General features: G+C 35.6%; 3 protein-coding genes across 3 annotated transcripts; all 3 read right to left on the reverse strand.

Annotated features, from left to right (window-relative positions):
• Positions 1-2,606: 2,606 nt before the first annotated feature.
• Positions 2,607-3,068, reverse strand: LOC113777401. Its single transcript, XM_027322451.1, has one exon. The coding sequence runs from the start codon at positions 3,051-3,053 to the stop codon at positions 2,637-2,639; it is 417 nt and encodes a 138-aa protein (XP_027178252.1). The 5' UTR covers positions 3,054-3,068; the 3' UTR covers positions 2,607-2,636.
• Positions 3,069-7,067: 3,999 nt separating this feature from the next.
• On the reverse strand, positions 7,068-9,353 carry LOC113778590 (pentatricopeptide repeat-containing protein At4g19191, mitochondrial). Its single transcript, XM_027324040.1, has one exon. The coding sequence runs from the start codon at positions 9,344-9,346 to the stop codon at positions 7,460-7,462; it is 1,887 nt and encodes a 628-aa protein (XP_027179841.1). The 5' UTR covers positions 9,347-9,353; the 3' UTR covers positions 7,068-7,459.
• A 2,485-nt stretch (positions 9,354-11,838) lies between these two features.
• Positions 11,839-20,409, reverse strand: LOC113778830 (RNA-binding protein 39-like). The gene is given in 14 exon segments (XM_027324333.1): positions 11,839-12,141; positions 13,173-13,287; positions 14,063-14,151; positions 14,281-14,473; positions 14,554-14,618; positions 15,392-15,475; positions 15,580-15,654; positions 15,759-15,845; positions 16,386-16,611; positions 17,027-17,082; positions 17,536-17,592; positions 17,734-17,812; positions 19,598-20,202; positions 20,204-20,409. Coding segments are annotated over 14 exon segments (1,797 nt in total). The 5' UTR covers positions 20,228-20,409; the 3' UTR covers positions 11,839-12,099.
• Positions 20,410-21,220: the final 811 nt, after the last annotated feature.

Consider the following 21,220-nt stretch of genomic DNA (forward strand, 5'->3'; position numbering starts at 1 on the left):
AGTAAACTTGTGGTAAGGAGTAATCCCAGGCTAGATTACAATGGAAAGATGTCACTTTGAGGTTATTTTTGCATGATTCCTTAGCTGCAGATGTCTTGCTTAACAGGAGAATTTTGTCATGATTCCCTAGCTGAAATCTGCGTTGCTTAGATAGAATGCCTCCTGCATAAGCAGAGCTAAAATTTGAGCATCAGATATCACATTAAAGCTTTCAACACAAAAATGCAGCATAAATAAAGATTTGAGGCCTATGAGGAGAGGCAGCTGCTCCAGATCAGGCTGCAGGATAACTTTTTCTTTTGATAAATTCAATCTGGTAGAATCAAGAAGGTTAAAAAAAGAAACAAAAAAGGTCGCATTGAAAAATTGGATGTTTTAAAAGAGAGAGACACTAATACATGATGCATTTCTTGTACACACATTTATTGATTTTTGGCTTGTGTTATCCTAGCTGTCCATAAATCAAGATGTTAAAATTGAATCACAACAATTGGATATGTCTGAAATTGATAAGTAATATATGGAGTTAGGATTTAGGAGATGTAACTAAATATCCACCTCACTAATTTTGTAAGTAGAATGCACCTAAATGCTTTTTTTCTCAAGGGAACAATATTTCTCCTTCAGATTTTACATACTTGATTAGGAAAGTTATTCATACATAATCATGCAATTATTAGCTTCCTGAAAAAGAGACAAAAAGGTAGATTCGATTGCTTACATAAGCCCATAAATTTCCTATCCCCTCCTGGCAAAAGGAAAATTCGTGAAAAAGATATTGATTTTAAGGATTCTTATGTTTGTTTCTATCACTTAAAAATATCGTGATTTTCACTAGTGGTTTTTTTTTTTTTTTGTAGATGGACTCCTAAAAATAATGTTCCCGTTACTAGAAGAAAACTAAGGTGGTGTGTATGCTATCTTCAGAATAATTGTACAAGAGACAAATATATTTTCCGTATTTATACAAAATGATTAGCTACTTGGGAGTCTTAGAATACACAACTAGTTGTATAGCCTAAATTTTTAGAATAACTACCTAAACGTATATGAACAGTAATCAATCACAGATTCAATCTAAAGAGTGTGTGTGTGTGTGTTTTTTGGCTTTTTAAACATCAATATATCAACTTCAAGATCCAACTTAACTGGTAGGGATGTTAGTTTAGTGACCTTGAGGTTTCTGGTTCATCTTTCAAACCTTTCTTATATATATATATATATATATATATATGTATATCACAAACTTGATTGTAATTTTGTACATTCACGAAAGGCTAGTCTAACAAATACATAACAAAAGTACAATAGTCTAGCAAACAAGACAACACCACATAACAGAAGTATAATAGCCAAGCAAACAAGGCAATAGTATCTAACACTCCAACCCTAGTCCTAGCAAATTCTAATGGGTGAAATTAAGAACATAAGCACAATACAGAAACTTTTTTGTTTGGCTACAAAATCAGAAGAATGAACGAAAAGGTCAAAAATAATTGAACAAATACTAAAAGAATTGTTAGACAACCACCTCAGATAGTAGTGTGAACTACAATTACAAGTCAAGTACCAGTAAGACTTTGAATTGAAAACCCTTGTACTATCGAAATGTTAATTTTGGTTTTTTGGCCACTAGTTCAAGACTTCATCCATGAAAACTGTAAACACACCATATTTGCACCTCATGAGGCCTACTTGCTTTTGAATCAAGAAATAGTCTGGGATGACAAATTTGACAGTCAAGTTCATTGAATTCACACCATGGAATGGTTTTGGTGAGTTATAGTATCAATCATTCTGCCTTAACACCTAAGCAAAGATCTTAAGGACACCATTAAAAGTAATAGCGGAACAGATTTGCTTCTTATTGCATTCAAGAGCATATAATTCGGTCACGCAAGCTACAAAAATAACATGAAAGAAGCGGAAAAATTTTCAATACAAAAAGAAGTCAAAAACTCCTGTCTTCTTGATTAACGATGCAAGTTTGTAGGTTGTTAGTCTTTCCCTATTTCTTTTTTCTGGCCATATTAAAAGGATAATTTTTTGTTCTAATGCTAGTGCTTCTGAATTGAATGGGCTTTGGGTGGAATTTTTTACTTACAGTTCCACCCTTCACTAGCCAGGATCTAATTTGTCTTTACGCTTTCCTGAAATCACAATTTACTAATACAATGTTTGGTTGGACAAGCTTTTGAAGGGCTTTTTCCCCATTTTCTTGCTGATGACCCTGCAGTCATGCAGATACTTAATTTTCATTGCTTCTGAGTGGAAGCAACCACAAAACAAGCATTTATCTTTTGAACCTCAACATTCCTCCCATGGGGTCATAAAGACCAGTTAAGTCTCACAGGCTAGTTTAATCAGGATATCATCTACTGATTAAAGGAACAAAAAGATGAAAAAGGAAAAACCGTACACAAAAAAACCACTGACAGAAATATGGAATTTTTCAATCATGCATCGGTAGATTAAAAAGCAAAGTATTAATCTGATCAGAAAATGAGAAGTTAATATTCAGGCAAAAGGGTTAATTCCTTCTAAAAACTCTCCCACAAAAATAAATAAAGGAAGAAAAAAGAAAAGAAAACTACTCTACATTCCTGACCAAAAGTTTTTAGAGCTTCTTCAAGGTTTCAACTTCTTTGCACAGAATCATTCATTGGCTTCGTCACCATATAAATATCATCGATCGACCGATACTTGGATTTCCTCTTCTTTGCGTTAGAGCCCTTGTTATGAGGATCATCTTTTCTAATCTTCTTAGATTCGATTAATCGACAGTTGCTCTCAGCACCACTAATGCCTTGATCATCATCTTGATCCTTGTCCTTTCTTTTCTTCTCCTCAAAGGTGGTCGCTATACTCTGTCTATCTTCTTCATCTCCACTTAACTGCATGAGTTGTTCTGCTACTTCTGCTTCTGCTGCAGCCATGTCTGAGTCTTTCTTGAATCCCTCTTGGGCTTCTTCATCATCTTTGCATGCCATTGGTACGGATTTCAGCAGAATTGGAATGCCAAAAAGGAATATTTCTCCTGCAGAATCACGCATATTTGCTGGTGTAGGTGAATAAATTTGTAAATGTTGATATCTCTAGCTGTATATATATATATATATATATGATGATGATGATACGAAGATCACTAGATCAGTACGTGTTGGATGGTTTTGGATTGGTGTGTTTTTTTCTTTATTTGTTTTGGTCCTCCATAAAGCGCGTTTAAAGGATACGTGTAGTATTAGTTGATATAAGAGAGAAACAGCTGTGTGCTTGCATGGAAGATGGATGGAAGATATGTGGATTTTTGAGTACGGGAATAGGAAATTACCATACTAGCTTCCATCATTTGTTCTTATTTTGCAAATTTTTTTTCAGGTTTGTCTAACGGGAGTCTATTAGCCACTTGTTTAGATGTATTTTGGAAAGATAAGACTAATTAGGAAAAATATATAAATAGAAGGAATGCTAATAATTGTTAGTGCGTATAAATATATGGTAAGTTAGATAGAATTTACATATGTTAACAAACATCCATTAGACTCCCGTTAGAGAAATTCTTTTTTTTTTTTTTTTTAATTTAATAGATTTGTTTAAAAAAAAAAAAAAAGCAGACCGTGCCATTATTATTTGGTTACTCAGTTTTTTGTTGAATAATTAACCATTAAACTATTCAAAAAATATTGGTAAAATACTTTTTAATTGGTATCTAATATTTGATAACCAATAACGGGCTGGATTTTTGAAAGTTCAAGATTATTTAGTAACAACAGATTGGAGATTTCCTAAACACAGTTTACTTGGTGGGATCATTTGGTAAGGTGACTGTTGAGTTCTTCATTCGACTCTGAAATTGTCCCATTTCTCCTGTCAGATTTAAAGTCTTCCTTGACAAAAAGAATTAAACTTTAATGGTAATTAGGAGTGGGAACGAGTCCGATATCCATCTCATGCACCATTTGACTGACTCGATCCGTATTTTGTGAAGCAATCATTTTCTGATTCTTATCCACGGATTTTTAATTACGTGTATTAAAAAAAATGTATATGTGGTACGAGTCAGGTACCCACGGACTTTTGATTATGTAATCCTAACCTGCTTCACATCTAAATGGATATCCACCCTCTTTTGATTCGATCAAATAATACTGATTGAATATCATAATTTTCGGATCGAATTGAATCGAATCGAAGTTGCTGGATTTTCGGGTAAACATGTATTTTTGTCCACCATCCACCCCTGATGGTAGCGGTACTACTACTACTACTACTATTAAGTTGATCATTGAGTCAACGGTTGATTAATAATCAAATGTTACTTTTAGTGCTTTTATCTAGACGATAGAAGTGAAGATGGTTTGGAACCGACTGTAGCTTCTTCAGATAAAACAAAAAATTGACCAAAATTTAATAACAGAACAACCGCTAATGACCAATCAAGTATAAACACCCCTAGTTCCTTTAACATGTGTGTTTCCTTTTGCTCTTGCATTTTTACTTGACAAGTTTCAATGAGTAAGCAAAAAGTAAAAGGATGACTGTTTCAAACCATCCAAGATTCATCTAGTCTAAAGGAGCCTGAATATTTGATTAAGAAACATAGTGACATGCATCTTCTAGGGTACGGAGGGATTAATTCCATTAATTGTAGACCCAGTATTTTGCCATTCAAGTCGATTTCATTCAAAGCTAGACCTAGATTCAACATTCGTATGGAATCAAGTTTTTGAATGGGTGTTTTTGGAGTTTTTTTTTTTCAAAAAAATGTTTTATTATAGCAATTTTGTTAAAATAATGTATGTGAGATAAATAGATGGTCGAAGAATGTATTAAAGATTGTGCAAGTTAATTTAACCAATCTATACCAATACACCAGTATATCTGCTGGTTTACTATGTGACTTTTTAACGACATTTTTATAGAAATTAAATTGATAAATGTGGATCTAAAAGCCCTTTTAACCCTAAGACATGAATTTGGCGGTCTTCATCTTTGAACATAATTTCAAGAATAAGGTCGCTTTATCATTACATTAGCATTTAGTATAACAATGTTTATCCTTGCTTGAATTTTTCTCCTTTTCTTTTGCGTTTTTCCACCCCAAAAAAAGAGGCATTAAGGCTAGTATTTTACCATACACTATGGACTATTGTAGAAGTTTGACCAAAAGAAACATACAAAAATATAAAAGATAAAATTGGGATGAATTTTTCTACCATCCACATTCCATTTGATCTCAACTGGATGGTTAATTTGTTTTGACTGATGGTAGTTTTCATGTCAAAAGTGAATTGCCTGCAATCAAATTGAGAAAATATTAAGACCCTTAATTAGTGCTGTCCATTTCATATTAACTATTGCTTCACTGACTTTAGAATGCTGAATGCCTCATCAGTCTTCAATCTAACGGCTAGAGTGCATTTTCTTTTGACTTCTTGTGTTCCGCAAAATACTATCCTCTGCTGGAGGGCCAGGATTGCACGACTATGGTAAGAAAATGCCAAATTTTGGATCGTGACATGTTACATTATGACGTTTAACATCTGGGATCAACAAAGTTGTGTTAGAACTTAGAAAGAAACTCTGGTGATGCTGAGATCTTCAATCAGGTGCGTATTTCTCAATTCTTCGAGGTAATTTGTCAAACTGATACGTGTATACACATGTTTGTAAGCATATGCTCGCAAGTAATAGAAAGGCTAAATTACTATACATCATATGTGATTTCGCTTATTACCACGTAACTCAATTTTTTCGAGATATTTATATTATTACCCTATTATTTTATGTGAAGTTGAAAATGGATGGACACGAACTTTGGTTACTGTAATTGATGGACAACCTTATATAGCAGAAACGTGTAGGTTGAGATCATAGTCTCCAATAAATCCCTATATTATTTTACATATATCCACACAATTTTCTTTCTTCCTTTCTTTTTCAAAATGAGAGACTCCAAGCCTTACGGGGAAGGAAAAGGCATGAGAGTCAAACTAGAGATCTCACAGTAATCTTCCTATGATTTTATACAAAGTGGTTAGCCTCTCGTTATGTTTAATGTTTAAGTAAGGATAATATTGGCTTTTCAATTAATGACGTTATGGGGTTACTTTTGTTAAATTTATGCTTTACATGAAATCATATAGAGTTATATGAATGTTTTGAATTGTTAGGAGGATCATATAAGAATAAATAAAACCACAGGGTGGTGTGAAGTAATTTACCCTAATAGAAATGTTCTCACACACGTTCAAATGTCTGCAAATTTAAGGAAAGTTTACACAAGTCTCATTTTCTTCACCAGCATTGATATATAAGAGAAAAGAACCAGGCAATTTCATTCAATCAAGGATTGATTGACGAAAATTAGTTAAAGTATATGGTAGAAACAGGCCAACCATGTGTAAATGTCAACACTCAAGTTTAGATGTGGCCTTGTTTGCTAGCAACAATCTTATCTAATTATGCTTTACTTAAGATTGAAAACAATAACTTTTGATAGCGTACAACAAAGTAATAAGCATGGTAACAACGTTGAGTTGCAAACCGTTTGATTGTTCCAATTGTGTGACAGAAAGAGCAAAAAAGAGAAAGAGAAAGGAAAGAAAATGGGATAATTATATTACTTAGAAAATTTTATGATTATTAATATTTATTTGGATTAATCTTAATACACTGAGAATATATACATTGATATCGTAGGATGCATGTCATTTAATTCCAATTTGAATTAACGTTCATGTGAAGTTCATGCTACTTGTTGGGGCTAGTAACTCGTTGAAATAATCATCAAATTGCCCTTGATAATTCAAACAAAAGGGTGAGGATTTAGTTTGTTCTCAAAACTTTGTGGACTTTTTTTTTTCATTTTTTGTTTCCAACTATTCGGATGACATTTAATTTAAATATATATTGATAGTAACTTGGTAATATGAGTAAGAATATTTCTGAATTCATAGAAAATTTCTGTATGTCATGAAATTTAATTGATACATTGATTTTGAAAACAAACTTATGGTCTAAATTGTGTACGATCCAAACCAATGAATGTACACAACTTTGTTGCATTTATCTGCATCAGTTGAAGAAGACGTATGTATACATGAAATGAGTACCCAGAATTGTTTCTGCCCCAATGAGGGATTATACAAGGGATCCTGAAAGCTGATATTATCTCCAGAGTTAAGATGTTTGTGCTCCGTAGTGAAACTGCTATTGACTTGAGGAGGGGACCTATTGGAAAAGAATCAAGAAGATCTTTGACCCTCAGATGGGTAGTAGTCGCTTGTCTTTAGGACTTAGTTAAGGACATGGTCGAAGAGTACTTCTTCAGGTCCGCTGGAAATTGATCAGGTAATTGCTTAAAGAGACTGTATCACTTCCTTGACACCCTGTTCTGGGAAGCTTCAACTTCTTAGCTCTACCTTAAATCACTAATCTAAAGAAAACAATTCTACTGTCAAAAGAATTCCTCAGACCTAAACGTATCTATCTGTTTCTTGGAATACAATCCCAAACTACTTAGTACTTCATATATTAGGCAGCCTTTGGGATGAAATTTGTCATTCACTCTGAAAGTATAGCTCTTGCCATCCACTTGAATAGTGCTTTCCCCGGGATATTTCCTGACTTGATTGCATTTCATTTTTGTTCTAATGGAAGCAACACCATCCCACCTTCCTGTTGATGCATATATGTTGGCCATTTCAACATATGGAGCAGCAGCCTGGGGTTCCAGTTCAAAAAGATGATGAGCTGCATACTCTCCAATATCTGCATTTCGGTGAATCTTGCAAGCACTAAGCAAAGCAGCCCAAATGCCGGCATCTGGTTTAATAGGCATACGTTGAATATACTCCAATGCTTCTTTCAGTTTTCCCTGACGTCCAAGGAGATCAGCCATGCAAGCATGGTGGTCCAGACCAGGACTTAACTTGTATAGCTCAGTCATCATATGAAATAATTCCCATCCTTTCTCCATCAGACCTGCATGAACACAGGCCTGAAGAACAGCAAGAAATGTAATATGGTTTGGTTCTAAACCTGACTTCAACATCACATTAAAATAATCCAATGCTTTTCCAGATTGTCCATTCAGTGCATAACCCGATATCATGGCAGTCCAAGAAACAATAGTCCTCTCATTCATGGAAGAAAAGAGTTCCTCAGCATCTCTTACGCTTCCGCACTTAGAGTACATGTATAATAGTGCATTCGAGACCCTTATATCGCTCTTCAATCCTCTTGAGATGGCATAACTGTCTATCCATCTCCCATAATCGAGGACTCCAACTTGGCCACAGGCTGAAATTAAATATATCACCGTAACTAAGTCAGGTTGCTCGCCAGCTGCTTCCATGTCATGGAACAAGGCCATTGCGTCCTCCAAATCCCCTTTCTCAGCATAACTACCGATCATGACAGTCCAAGAAACACGAGTTCTGTCCACTATGGAGTCAAACAAACTTCTTGCCGAATCTATGTCTGCACATCTGGAGTACATACAAACAAGGGTATTAAGAACAGAAACATCTGAGCAACAACCTAATCGAACTCCATGACAGTGGATCAACTTCCCAAGGAACAAAGCATTAGGTTTGGCAAATGATCCAAGCAAGTTAAGAATGGTACTCAAGTCAGGCCTAAATCCATCATATAACATATTATGGTACAACCCCATAGCCATAAATCCTTCTCCTGCATTACCACACCCAGTAATCATTGAATTCCAAGAAACAACAGTCAGAACATCCAAATCAATTTCATTAAAAACCATCTCAGACAAGGATAAATCACCGCATCTAGAATATGCAGCAATCCAAGTGTTAGCAACTGAAACATCAGCTTCTACCCCAATTCTAATCCCCAGACAGTGAACTGAAGTCAATAATTTAACATCCTTCAGACCAGAAGCCAACTGTGCTAACCCCATAGCCGTAACTGAATCCGGTCTAACCCCATCAAGCATCATCTCATTAAATAAACACAAAGCTCTATCAAAACACGACGCTTGCACGAAACCCATGAGCATCGCATTCCAAGCAGCAATCTCCCTTGCATGCATTCTATCAAACACTGCGTAAGCAAAATTTTCTACCTGATCACATTTTACATACATATTAACCAAGCCCGACTGTACATATTTATCTGAATAATAAGGAGATTTTAACATATGGGTGTGCACCATTTGGGAGCACTTGAGGCTAGAGAGTTTTGCACAGGCTTTGGCTATGAAAGGGAAGGTCAATTTGCTGGGTTCTAAGCCGTTTTGCTTCATTTGGCGGAAGAGAATAAGCGCTTTGTCTGGGTAGCCTTGGCTAACTGCATCTCTTACACCAGAGTTCATTGAAGTGACCCTGGAGAACTTTGAAAATCGGTTGAGGATTGGAGTAACGGTCGATTTCGACTTCCTCATGTGTCATTTTCATTTGGGGAAATTTTCAAGGCTTTGCTCAAAGTTCTCTTTTAATATAAAAAATTTTCCTTATTGGACAGTAGTTTAGTTCATTATCTTGTACTTTATAACTCTACGAACACTTGTATTACAAATTGTACCGCGTTAATGTGTAGTTTATAAGTTAGAAGAAAAAAGTTCAAGTTAGGGGAAAAAAAGGGAAGAGAAAAGATTAGAATTGTTATTTTATTTTTGGATTGCTCAGTTTTAACAATAAAAAAAATAATAAAGAAAATGTTAGGCATGGTTTTATCGCTCAAAATAATGGTCTTTTTAAAAAAATCACCCAAATAGAGTTAATTTGGACAGTAGTTTATCATCGTCTCGTATTTTTTAACCCTACAAACACTTGTCTTACAAATTGTGCTGCGTTAATGCCTAGTTTGGAAGTTAGAAAAAACAAGGTTTAAGTTAAGAAAAAAAAAAAAAAGGAAGAGAAAATATTAGAATTGTTTTTTGGGGTTGCTCAGTTTTAACAATAAAAAAAATAGAAAAAAAAGGGTTAGGCATGGTTTTGTCTCTTGAAATAATGGTCTTTTAAAAAAAATCGCTCAAATAGCGTTAATTTGGACAGTATTTTATCATCATATTATACTTTTTAACCCCACAAACACCTGTCTTACAAATTATGAAGTTTAGTTTGAAAGTTAGAAAAAAAGAAAAAAGAAAAAAAGTTTAATTTAGGAAAAAAAGGGGTTTTTGGGGGGAGAGGGAGGAGGGAAGAAAAAAGATTAGAATTGTTCTTTCAAGTTGCTTGGTTTTATAATAAAAAACAATAATAAAAAAAAGGGTTAGACATGATTTTATCTCTTGGAATAATGGTCCAAATAGATTAAATTTGGGGGTCTTTCTGAATATAAGTCCGATGAATTTTTAAAATGTGTCTAGCCAACACTAGATGCATTTGTGTGTTTAACTGACACGTCGTGAAATGCATCTTGGGCTAGAATTTGGAAAGGGAAAAAAAAAAAAAACAAGAAAATCAACACAGCTGGAATTTGGTTTTCAGAAATTTGGTTTTGAGGCACTGAGTGGTTGTGAAACCATCATGTTTTTGCAATAGAGGCCTTTTGGGGGCTTTGATCATGGATGTAGCTTTTGAAGTGGCCAGCCTGCCTGTCACCTTCTTCTTCTTTCTGGACGAAGATGGTGTTTGGGACTATAAGCCATCGTAAAATCATTAAAATTGAACAAAATATTTTCTAATAAGATTACAAATTGATGACTTTCATATAACTTCCAATATTTATTTTGACCAGCATTCAACTAAAAAAGGAGTTCAAAACCATTTACAAGTCTCAAAGAGCACCCACTAGCCTCCTTCAGGCCCTCTTCAACCTGATTGAGCAACCATTAAGTCCCCATCTGAAAACAAAGATATTTCTTTCGATAATTTTCAAATACACTCTAAATTAAGACTGGCAACAGAATTTTTACGAAAAAAGGGGGAAGAATTAAAAAAAAAAAAACTGATTTCCAAGGGACAAAAGAGTTCATGAAACTAGATGGAGATTTTAAACATAATTACAAGGAAAAAACTGAAGGACCTAGGTGGAAGAATAAAAATGGTACACTTGAGTCATTAAAAGCTATACAACAATTGATAGAATAAATATTTGGTAAGATATTTGGGCCCCAATGGCTACCCAAGTATTTTCCAAAAATTCCCACCAATTAATGGATATAAATGAGATTAGTACCATTTCAAACCCAACATCAAAATTAAAATATCCATCCCGCCTAAAATCCCTTTAAGCATGGATAGCCCATTGAAACATGGAACAAATTGCCACCTCTATCAAAAAGGGACATAATTTAGATCTAAAATGAAAAAGATTCTTTAAATGGTCAAATTATATTCCATCCATAACAAATAAGATTGCAAATGAATCAATTCATTCGCAAGTGCTCCCAAGCCAGTTCGATCAAAATTCAACTCAAACTCAATTAATACTGAATTCGAGTCGACCAAGTCAAACTACCAAACTCGAACAATTCGATTAAAATTCAACTCAAACTCAATTAATACTAAAATCGAGTCAACCAAGTCAAACTATCGAACTCGAGCGAGCATAAAGATACTCAAACTCAATAGCTCATCCAATTTTATACATATATATCTAATATTTTTATTTATTAAAAAAATAAATATTTTATTCATTTTTAAAAGATAAAATAATTATTTTTAATTTTTTAAACTCAAATAGGCTTGTTCGAGCTTGACTATGCTCGAATTTGTGATGGAACTTTCAGTGCAAAACTTGAGCTCGATATTAGACTTGATTCAATTAGACCAAAACTTTGACTTGACTTGGTTTATTTGCAACCCAAATTGCAAGGCGGAAAGGGGAAGGTGAAAGGGAAGGAGTATAGAGTTAAATATGTAGAAAATTTCGAACCATCCCAACAACATTTGCTATCATGCTAATAAAAATATTCGGTACTACATTTCAAAGGGAAAATAATCGATCAAATTGTATACACATCCACCACATAACAATAACCAAATCTAAAACCAAATTATACATGTGAAGCAAGTAGAGTTATTGTAATCCACATCGTAATGAAACCATAAGCAAACACGCTCAGCAACTCCACTTTAAGGTTGTACTCCATCCACATTGATTCCAGCATGCGGAACAGTATCAAGCAGCCCCTTTAAATTTTGCATCATATTCATATGGTTGCTGCAAACAAATAAAATATTCGTCAAAATTAAGCAACCCAAACATATGCATTGGTCAATGTACACACAAATATATCACCAGTAGTCATAATGCTCCAAATTCTCAACCTTCAATCACATTCAAATGAAGCATTTGCCTCCAGACTAGCTTGCGTTGCCCCCAATATTTTCACATCATAATCAGACAAGAATTACAATTTCTAAACCTCAAAGGAGCATCATAGACTGGAGATACAAAAAATTGCAGTAAAAATAATCAAAGAAATTAAAGATCCATACACACTAACATACAATTTGAGGCCATCTATACAAGTGCCCCAAGTTCACAGACACATTCTGTTAGATAAAAACTTGACCAATATGAACTACTTAAGTTGCTTCATGTTTTTTAAGTTCAAATGCTCTACTTTTTGCACGAGAAATGCAATGCAAGAACACTAGTCTGCATGTGCTTGTAAGCTCACCTTCGCTACACATATATGGTTTTATTCTCCACAAACATAGCTAATGTTGTAACTTAGCATTGACATTGACAGTTGAGTTCAACATCACCATAATTAGTTTATTATTCAATTGAAGAATGCTTCCACACATATTTCAACTGTGGAAGGAAACTAGTGCTTTAAATTCATCAGTTAAGCTACCAGTTGGGACAGGCGCCCAGGTGGCCTCTGTCTACAACATGTCGGTCAAACTAAAGAAAAGAGCCATTTTGCGATTGCATTACTGATTGTAGTATCAGAACCAAACAAATGTACACGCACGCGCGCACACACATACGTCTATATCTCTCTGTTTGCCTGTGTGTGTGTGTGTCTATATATACATATGCACATACATGCACACACATGTATGTACATACACACACACACACAAATATGCATGCATGCATATACACATATACATATAATGTGAATGTCTGTGTGTGTGTGTGTGAAAGTGAGAGAGAGAGAGCACATGAATAAATATTAAGGAAAAAAAATAGTGAATGTGCTCCTCCCATTTTGCAAAAACTATGGTCCAATATATTACCAAGAAGATTGCTGAAATCAATCGGCGAGCAAACCATCGCTTGTGCATGGCTTGTTGAGCACGTGCTGCAGCCTCCACATTCTCAAAGCGCAAATAAACATAACCAGAACTATTCCTGTAAATGACATAAAATGGAAGACAAAATCAAGCATAAATAATACAATGCAACAACTGACAAAGCTCAAATTTGCTGCTAAAAATAGGAAATACGAAGGAAAAGAGAGTACATGGGGCCGGTTCTCAACTGACAGGAGTTAAATATCTGTTAATTATCTTCAGCTAAGCTTCATAATTTCTTGAGAAGTGGACCATTATTATGATTTATAGACTGAATGGTAAAAGCACGGGAACATAACAAGTAGACATACAATGCAATAGGATGTCTGTCGCTCAAAAGTTTATACTCTCAAATTTTAATTGTTTTTCTTCGCTGACCTCCCTTGTGCCAGGAAAAGGTAGGTATCCTCAATTCTTTTTGCCTTTTCCATGCCCCTTATAGCTGCACTCCTACCTACTTGAATTTCTTTCCACCTTAACAGTAAAAGACAAGATCACACCCAACACATTTTTTATTCTCTTTCCATATATTTGACATATTGCACCAAGGATAATTGTCACCTGACAATTGGCTACTATCATAGAAAATGTTGCTTTGGCAGTTAATTTTAGAGCTTTGCTGATAAATGAAAATCTTTAGTCTATAAAGCTAAAATTAATAATAGGACTCTGCTAAAAATCCTGTTTCAAGTTTAAACAATCTTTCTGAGAGCCTCCTCCTTTTGAAATGCCAACCATCTTCAACTAGTATTCATCTCAGCAAGTAAATGATTTCTGGTTGCGGATACATCAGAAGTCAAATACCAAGCATACACTCGAGTCAAGATTCTTACTTGTCCACAAGGATATGCTTCACCGGGCCATACTTTGAACATTCTTCACGCACATCATCCCTGATGTCCAAATCAAATTCTGGATCCGTCTGCAAACAAAATTCCAAGAATAAGCAAAAGGAAAGGCAATGACAAACACATAAATCTTTGATTAGGAATTCCATGCACGTATGGCAAGTATGTGTACTTGTACATAGATCATCAAACAATTAACAAACCTCAGTTGCAGGATCAAACATATTCTTCAAAAGTAAACACTCGCTTGGGTTGCCAATGGGCTCTGGGGGCATTAAAACTTGTGCTGGAAGTACCGGAGCAGACATTGCTGTAGGTGCAACCATGGGCATGGTTATGGATTGTTGTGCAGGAGTTGCGCCATTAAGCGCAGGTACTCCAAGGGAACCAGCAACACTGAATAGGCAAAAGATATCAAACTTCCGCAGCAAAAAAGTGAATTTCCAGAGAAAAAGGACATAATACTACAGACAAACCTTGACGCAATCCCACTGCGATCCAGTTTTGCCATTAGCATTGCTCTTGATTGAGCATTCAAAGCCTGAATAAGTTTAAACCCATAAATAAGTGTTTAATATTAGCAATTAAAAGGAATCAATATACTAGATTCAACAAATTTCAGAGCAGTCAAATTCTCAATTTGATTTGTTACTTCAGAATTTGCTCAATGTGTGTGATGCAACAAGCAATATCTCTCAACTTAAAGCTAAACTGTTTTTTAACAGAACAGTGATGCTTTCAGAATAATTGCCTTCAAGGACTATTTTAAATTATAATTTAACATCTTGAATAGAAATCGTTGAAAATCCAAAAGAAAATTGATCATACTTCACAAGTTGAAACCTAAAACCCACTTAGACAACATTCATGCATCATATTGCTGTTGAATTTGAACAATTTAGTGATTTACACTGTTAATGCACCAAACGACACATTCGTTAATTATCAATTCCATCAAGCAATGTCTCAAATGCATTTGCTAAGTAGTCCATCCTACTAGAGACGTGATGAAAAGATAATACTAATTAAGAAAACAAGTTCCAGAATCCCAATAAGATAAAAGTAATATTCTATAATCAACACCACAGTAATATTCTATAATCCCAGGATATGCTGCTATTGCCACCTATCAGCCACTGTATTATAACATAAAGTACCCTCAGTCCTGTCTCTCCAAAAACATACATTCAAATAAATGTTGATTTATTACGGGAATACTAGGTTGGCAAAAAATTTAAAAACAGATATATTATCAATTAACTATATCCAAAATTAGGGCATTTAAAAAACTGCAGTTTCACAAAATCAACTAACCAATCCACCCCCATCATCATCATCAAAATCGGCAGTTTTCTGCCCTGAATCTTGCACTCCAACATGATCCGTAACAGATGAAACCTGCACTCAAAAACATTAGAATTAGACACTGCATCAATAAAAATTATAAAAAATGAAGTACAATATATTAACCATCTAATGAAGCTTGAATTTCATAAGCGCACCTTAATAGTTCGACCAGCAATCTCCAATTTCCCATTTAGAACTTGCGCAGCCTTTGCATGTTCTAGTTGAGCAAACTAAAAATAATAATCATGTCATCAACATCGTCAGAATTAAGGATTCATTGAACTGGTATAATTAGCTAGAGAATCAAGACATCAAAATCTTAACCAATACCGACTTGAACAAAGCCAAAACCTTTGCAGTGTCCAGTCTCAGGATCAGTAGGCAGCTGTACAAGTTCAACGGGCCCAAATGCTTCAAAAATCTGCAAATAAATAGTTACCAGATTTAGCAAATGAAGCCAGATACCACAAAACACTGCTAAACAGGAGGTGCAATAAAAGCTGGACTACAAGCTAATGACCATTGCGTAAAAGATTAAAGTCCAATAGGCCAGTGACAAAAAGCTTTAAAAAGACCAAGTCAGATAAAAGGAGAGATCATCCCATGGCCAATTTCTGATACATAAAGGAAGTGGCAAGGATATTTACCTTTGAATTACCTAAAGCTAAAATTTATTTTGCTTCACCTAAACTCGCAGACCTCAAAGAATTAGTGAATCTGTTGATATGCCAACACGTTCAACTTAAAAAAAGATGCAAGAGTTAAAAACCCATCTACCTCCAAAGACCAGAGGTGATCGATGATTATGGAGGGGAAAAAGTGCCTTGTAGACTGATAACTTCTAAAAGGAGCAATTTCCCCAACTCCTACAACTTTCATCTCCTACACTAATTGAACAATGGTATGAAGTTTGCTTTCATCCAACTGCTTACTATGGTAAAACATAATTTGCAAAGCTTACCTGTTTAAGCTGAAATTCAGTCATGTTGAAATGTAAATTTCCAACATAGAGTTTCCTATCTGTTGCACCATACGGGCCCACAACGCTTGAATTACTGGAAGCATTTGATGGAACAAGGTTCTTTTCTGCCTCTGATGGTTTAACCATAACAGGCTGTCCATGAAGTAGATGCCCAGATAGAGCAATTGCCATCGGCACAGACATGGAATCAAAGAACTCAATGTACCTGCAGTATCAAGGGAATCAATATCAAGACTGCAAGACACAGAAGTCAAGAAAAAAGTTGGAAAACCAATGGTTGTAAAAGAAATCGCTGTGGAAGATGAATCCCAACTTAAAAGGCTCAGAACTAAGAGATTAATAGTATTAAGTAATAACTAACCAAGAATATCAAAAAAAAAAAAGCCCCAAAGTGAATCAAGCTCAAAATCATGGGAATACCAACGTATCTCAAAGATGCGTCAAAAGAGACCAGCTAACTACATTTGAAGGCCTTCTAACAAATCCATGAATTTAGCTTGAACTCCTTTTGGAACATTATCCAAAAGTAAGACTTGACAGCACTACAATTTTATAATATTAAAAAAAGGTAGAAATAGAGAGCAACCAGAAAAGGAGAAAGATACATAAGGAGCACATACCCAACTCCTTTTGATCTCCTCGAATTTCGATCCATGATAAGACGTACATCCCTCACCTGGAAATTAAAAATAGCAAAACTGAGAAGAAATGCCAAATAATTTGATCCACAAAAGAAAAATAAAAGTTAAAGAGCAAAGAAATGGATCTTATAACTTGTCATTCTTCACAAATTGAATTCATATGCATACAAAACATATCTACTCAAACAAGCACAAGAATTATTATGTTATAATCAAAAATCAGTTAGTAATCAGTAGCAACAAGCAAAACGTGCAACTAATACCATGTATTCCATGCAATGAGACCATGAATCTTTTGCAATTCAGCGCACTCAGACCGTGAGATTTTTCCCTTATGTATATGCATAACAGTGTACGAATATTAGCATAAACAGAAATTGAGAATCATTTATTCTTAAAGAAATACAGCAAAGGTTGGAGTTATAATACACCACATAAATACATAAAATGATGATATCCATCCAAACAATAGACAGAAGAACACCAACCTTTCCTGCTTTTGAGAAAAACTCGTAAACATCCCTCTCAGTTGCCTTCAAGGGCATCTGCAATCAAAATATGTATACATCAGCAAACAATATTGTCTAATCCTAAGCCTCTCCTCTACAAAAAAGAAGCAACTTCGAACAGGCAAGTAATTCCTGTAACACTTGATCTATAAAAATCTGGGAAGTTAAGCCATCCACCTGGTAAGCAAATACTGTTCTCTGATCCCTTTCTGGGTCAGCCTCAGGTTCCACCGCTTCTTTCTTTTCTTTAAATCTCCTGCATAAATGACTCAGAAAATAGTAAGTATAAACCCTACAATGAGAGGAACATATTAACATATAAAGCCTTATAGGTGTATTTTCTTGTAGAAAAACTTATCTCAACCTCAACATCATGTTCTCCTCCCTACCACAGAGATAATCAACCTCCTTAAATTCCAAGCCAGCACCCTACTTTTCCATAAATCAAACTTTTTGATAACAGAAATACCAAAAACGAATACCAACTTCAAATTTAACAAGTATAAACATAAAACATTCTAGACTATGATTGTATAAAGTTCCTCAGCCAGTGGTCAGCAAGAGAGTGAGAACAAGCACATCATTTTTCAATGCTTAGCAAATTTTTATACTTCATTAGCAATCCACCTTCAATAACAAGCAGATTAGAAACTAAATGTTTTCGCTAATTGTCAACTAAAGCCCCCTTATTCATGTAGACCAAGTCACTTCTACCCAACAGCAATGGATGACTCAAATTAAAAAACAGTTTTAAGCTTAAGTACAATTAAGATTAGAAGGAATATCAAAGAAAAACAGGGGGGATAACAAGAAGTAAACCAGAAACCTAAAATCTGGCTTATGATTTCAGCAAGGAAAATGACTGGAATAACCTTCATAAGTTCACTCCAATCACTATTCTGGATGATTTAAGACCATTGATTATTTATACTTCAATTAAGATTGTGTTCATTAGGACACTCGAGTTCACTGATATTTTGAATCAAAAAAGTCATTCAAACAGAGGATTTGCTATTCTGGTCCCTGTTTCACTGCAAAGAGGGAACAAGAATTATGGGGATAAGGCATTTTCGTCTTCACAGTGAACAAAAGGCTGGAAAACTGATACAGCCTCACCACATGCGTTGCCAACCTAAAAATTGAATACATCATTGATCAACATCTCAGCTTAGATGTAAGAAATCAAGCTTAATCCAGGTATGCAAAAAACATTAGAAGGATTGAAGAGTGAGCCAAATCTTAAGGCCGGAAAAGAGAAACACAACAGACCTTATCAAAACCAATATGTGGAAAAGCCACTTTCTTCAGACAAGCCGTGAAGAAGTTTCCGCATGTTAGCCCATTAAGATGCATCTACGATTTCAACCCAAGTTAGAAAGTTATATTCTTCATGCATAAACTCAGACTTTTTTCTGCACTTAGCCATTCTACATATTCTTTCTGTGATTTCATCTGTTGGCAGAGATTTGGATACACATGCATATAACAGAACAAGCCACACTGGAAACAATTGTGTACACACACGTGTGCTATATATGTATGTCTACATATGAACTCTTAACATTTTTTTTGCTGCAATTACTCGGAGTCCATTTGATTGAGAAACTCCAAGATTGGTGATGCAAAAACACACATAATTAAAATAAGCCACCTCCATAAGTATAGGTAGGGCAAATAACCTTTAATCGAAAAGGCCCTTCATAAGTCAGTGAAGTTAAACCATCAAAAACCGAACTTCATAAATCATATGTTCCAATTTTCCATATCAGTTCACGAAAAACCACTCCAAGCAAACAAATTCACTTACCCATCATGTGATTCTAATGATATCAAAGTCCCCGTGCAAGTGCAAAGAATCTTAACCATCAACGAGGAAAAAAATTCTCAAATCATTAGCAAGCAATGCCTCATCTGAAAGCACTCTAAACGTAATTAACCAAGAATTATTTGCCAAGTAAAGCACCATCAATGTATGTAAGCATAACTGTGTAGAGAAATCTATAAAATGCAACGGCAGAAACAAGTTAAAACTGAGCATCACCTGCTTTCCCTCATCTCGAGCTCGCGCTCTCGTTCCCTGATCAACTCTCTCTCCCTTTCACGATCGAGCCTGGACCTGCTTCGGCTCCTCCTTGACCTCTCCATTTCCTTCGACCTCTCCATTTCCCTATCTCTTTCCTTCTCCTTTTCCCTATCCCTCCTCTCCCTGTCCTTCTCCTTCTCCTTGTCCCTGTCCCTATCCCTCTCCCTCTCCTTCTCCTTGTCTCTGTCTCTCCTCTCCCTATCTCTTTCCCTATCCCTATCTCTCTCTTTCTCCCTCTTCTCCTTGTCTCTATCCCTGTCCCTCGAACTCCTCTCACTCTCCCTATCTCGACTCCGGTGGAGCGAGCTCCTCTCCTTCTCCCTATCCCTATCTCGTTCCCTCTCGCGGTCTCTATCTCGGCCGTTTTCGTCATCTCCCCGGGACCTTTTGCTGGAGGAATTTTTCCGATCTCTTTCGTCCTCGTCAATATCACCTTCGTCCTCGTCGCCACGCTCTTTTCTCCGATATCCTTTCTCCTTGTCTCTCTCTTTCTCGGCGGAGTCCTTAGTCTCCTTCGTTTTGGACGGAGGACCGTTGGTTTCTTCCACGGTTTTCTCCAAATAAATAATCGTACTCGTCGAAGTCCATTGCTAGTGTTCCCCGACGTGGGAATGCTGGTGGCGGTGCCGCCGGTTGGTTTAGCAGAACCCTACTATGGGAGTGTGTGTGAGAGGTAAACTATTGGTCGTTGTTAGGGTTTTTGAGAGGTGGAAATCGGTGGGGATTGTGGTGTATATCATGCGTTTGTTTGGTAGTCAGGATGGGCTGGGACTTGGATGGAATTCTGAGACGGAATGTGGTTTTATTGGCAATTCGACTTCGAGTTGTGTCGGGCCAATTGAGAAAGTCGGGAAGGAGGTGGCTGGGTGGGTTCCTGGTTCAACCGATGAGTCAACTAATTACTTGTCACGAGAGACGGGTCGAAACTTGAGTGATACGGGAGAAGGTACGGGAGGAGGAAGTGAAAATGAGATATTCGAGTTCGGAACCTTTCCGACTCATATTTAAAACAATGACACCAGATAAAACTAATTACTTGCAAATATTTTCGTCTTCAAAGTCATATGAAAATTGTCTTCAATCATAGTAAATGTATGAAGCATTTTATTTTCTTACAAATAAGAAACACAACTATTTTGTCCTTGAAGATTTTTCTAGTCATATTTTTGTTGAAAAATCATACACAGATCATATGCTTGAATTAGTGTGGACTGCCCATATGGTTTTTGTCCAAAACTTATAAACCCTACCCTCTCTAATTTTCCCCAAATTCTTCTTTACTTACTTTATCATTATTTCTCTTTTTTTTTTTGAGAAAAATGAAGCTATATAATAAAAAAAAAACTAAATAAAAATGATCACAATGTGCCAAATGTGGAGTGAAGACAACAAAATCATGCTCGCTCCCGCTTCTACTAGTCCTACTGCTGTCACTAATTATTAAAATTGTGTATATCCTGTAGCTATTATCCATTTTTTTGTTTTTCCCTAGCACCCAAGTTATGCTTTGATCGTCAATCAAGTATGAGTAACTCAATTTCAGTTAATTTAGATAGTTTCCCTCCATTTTTCTAGATTAGT

The sequence above is a fragment of the Coffea eugenioides genome, chromosome 7 (assembly GCF_003713205.1).
Source record: "Coffea eugenioides isolate CCC68of chromosome 7, Ceug_1.0, whole genome shotgun sequence".
Taxonomy (NCBI): domain Eukaryota; kingdom Viridiplantae; phylum Streptophyta; class Magnoliopsida; order Gentianales; family Rubiaceae; genus Coffea; species Coffea eugenioides.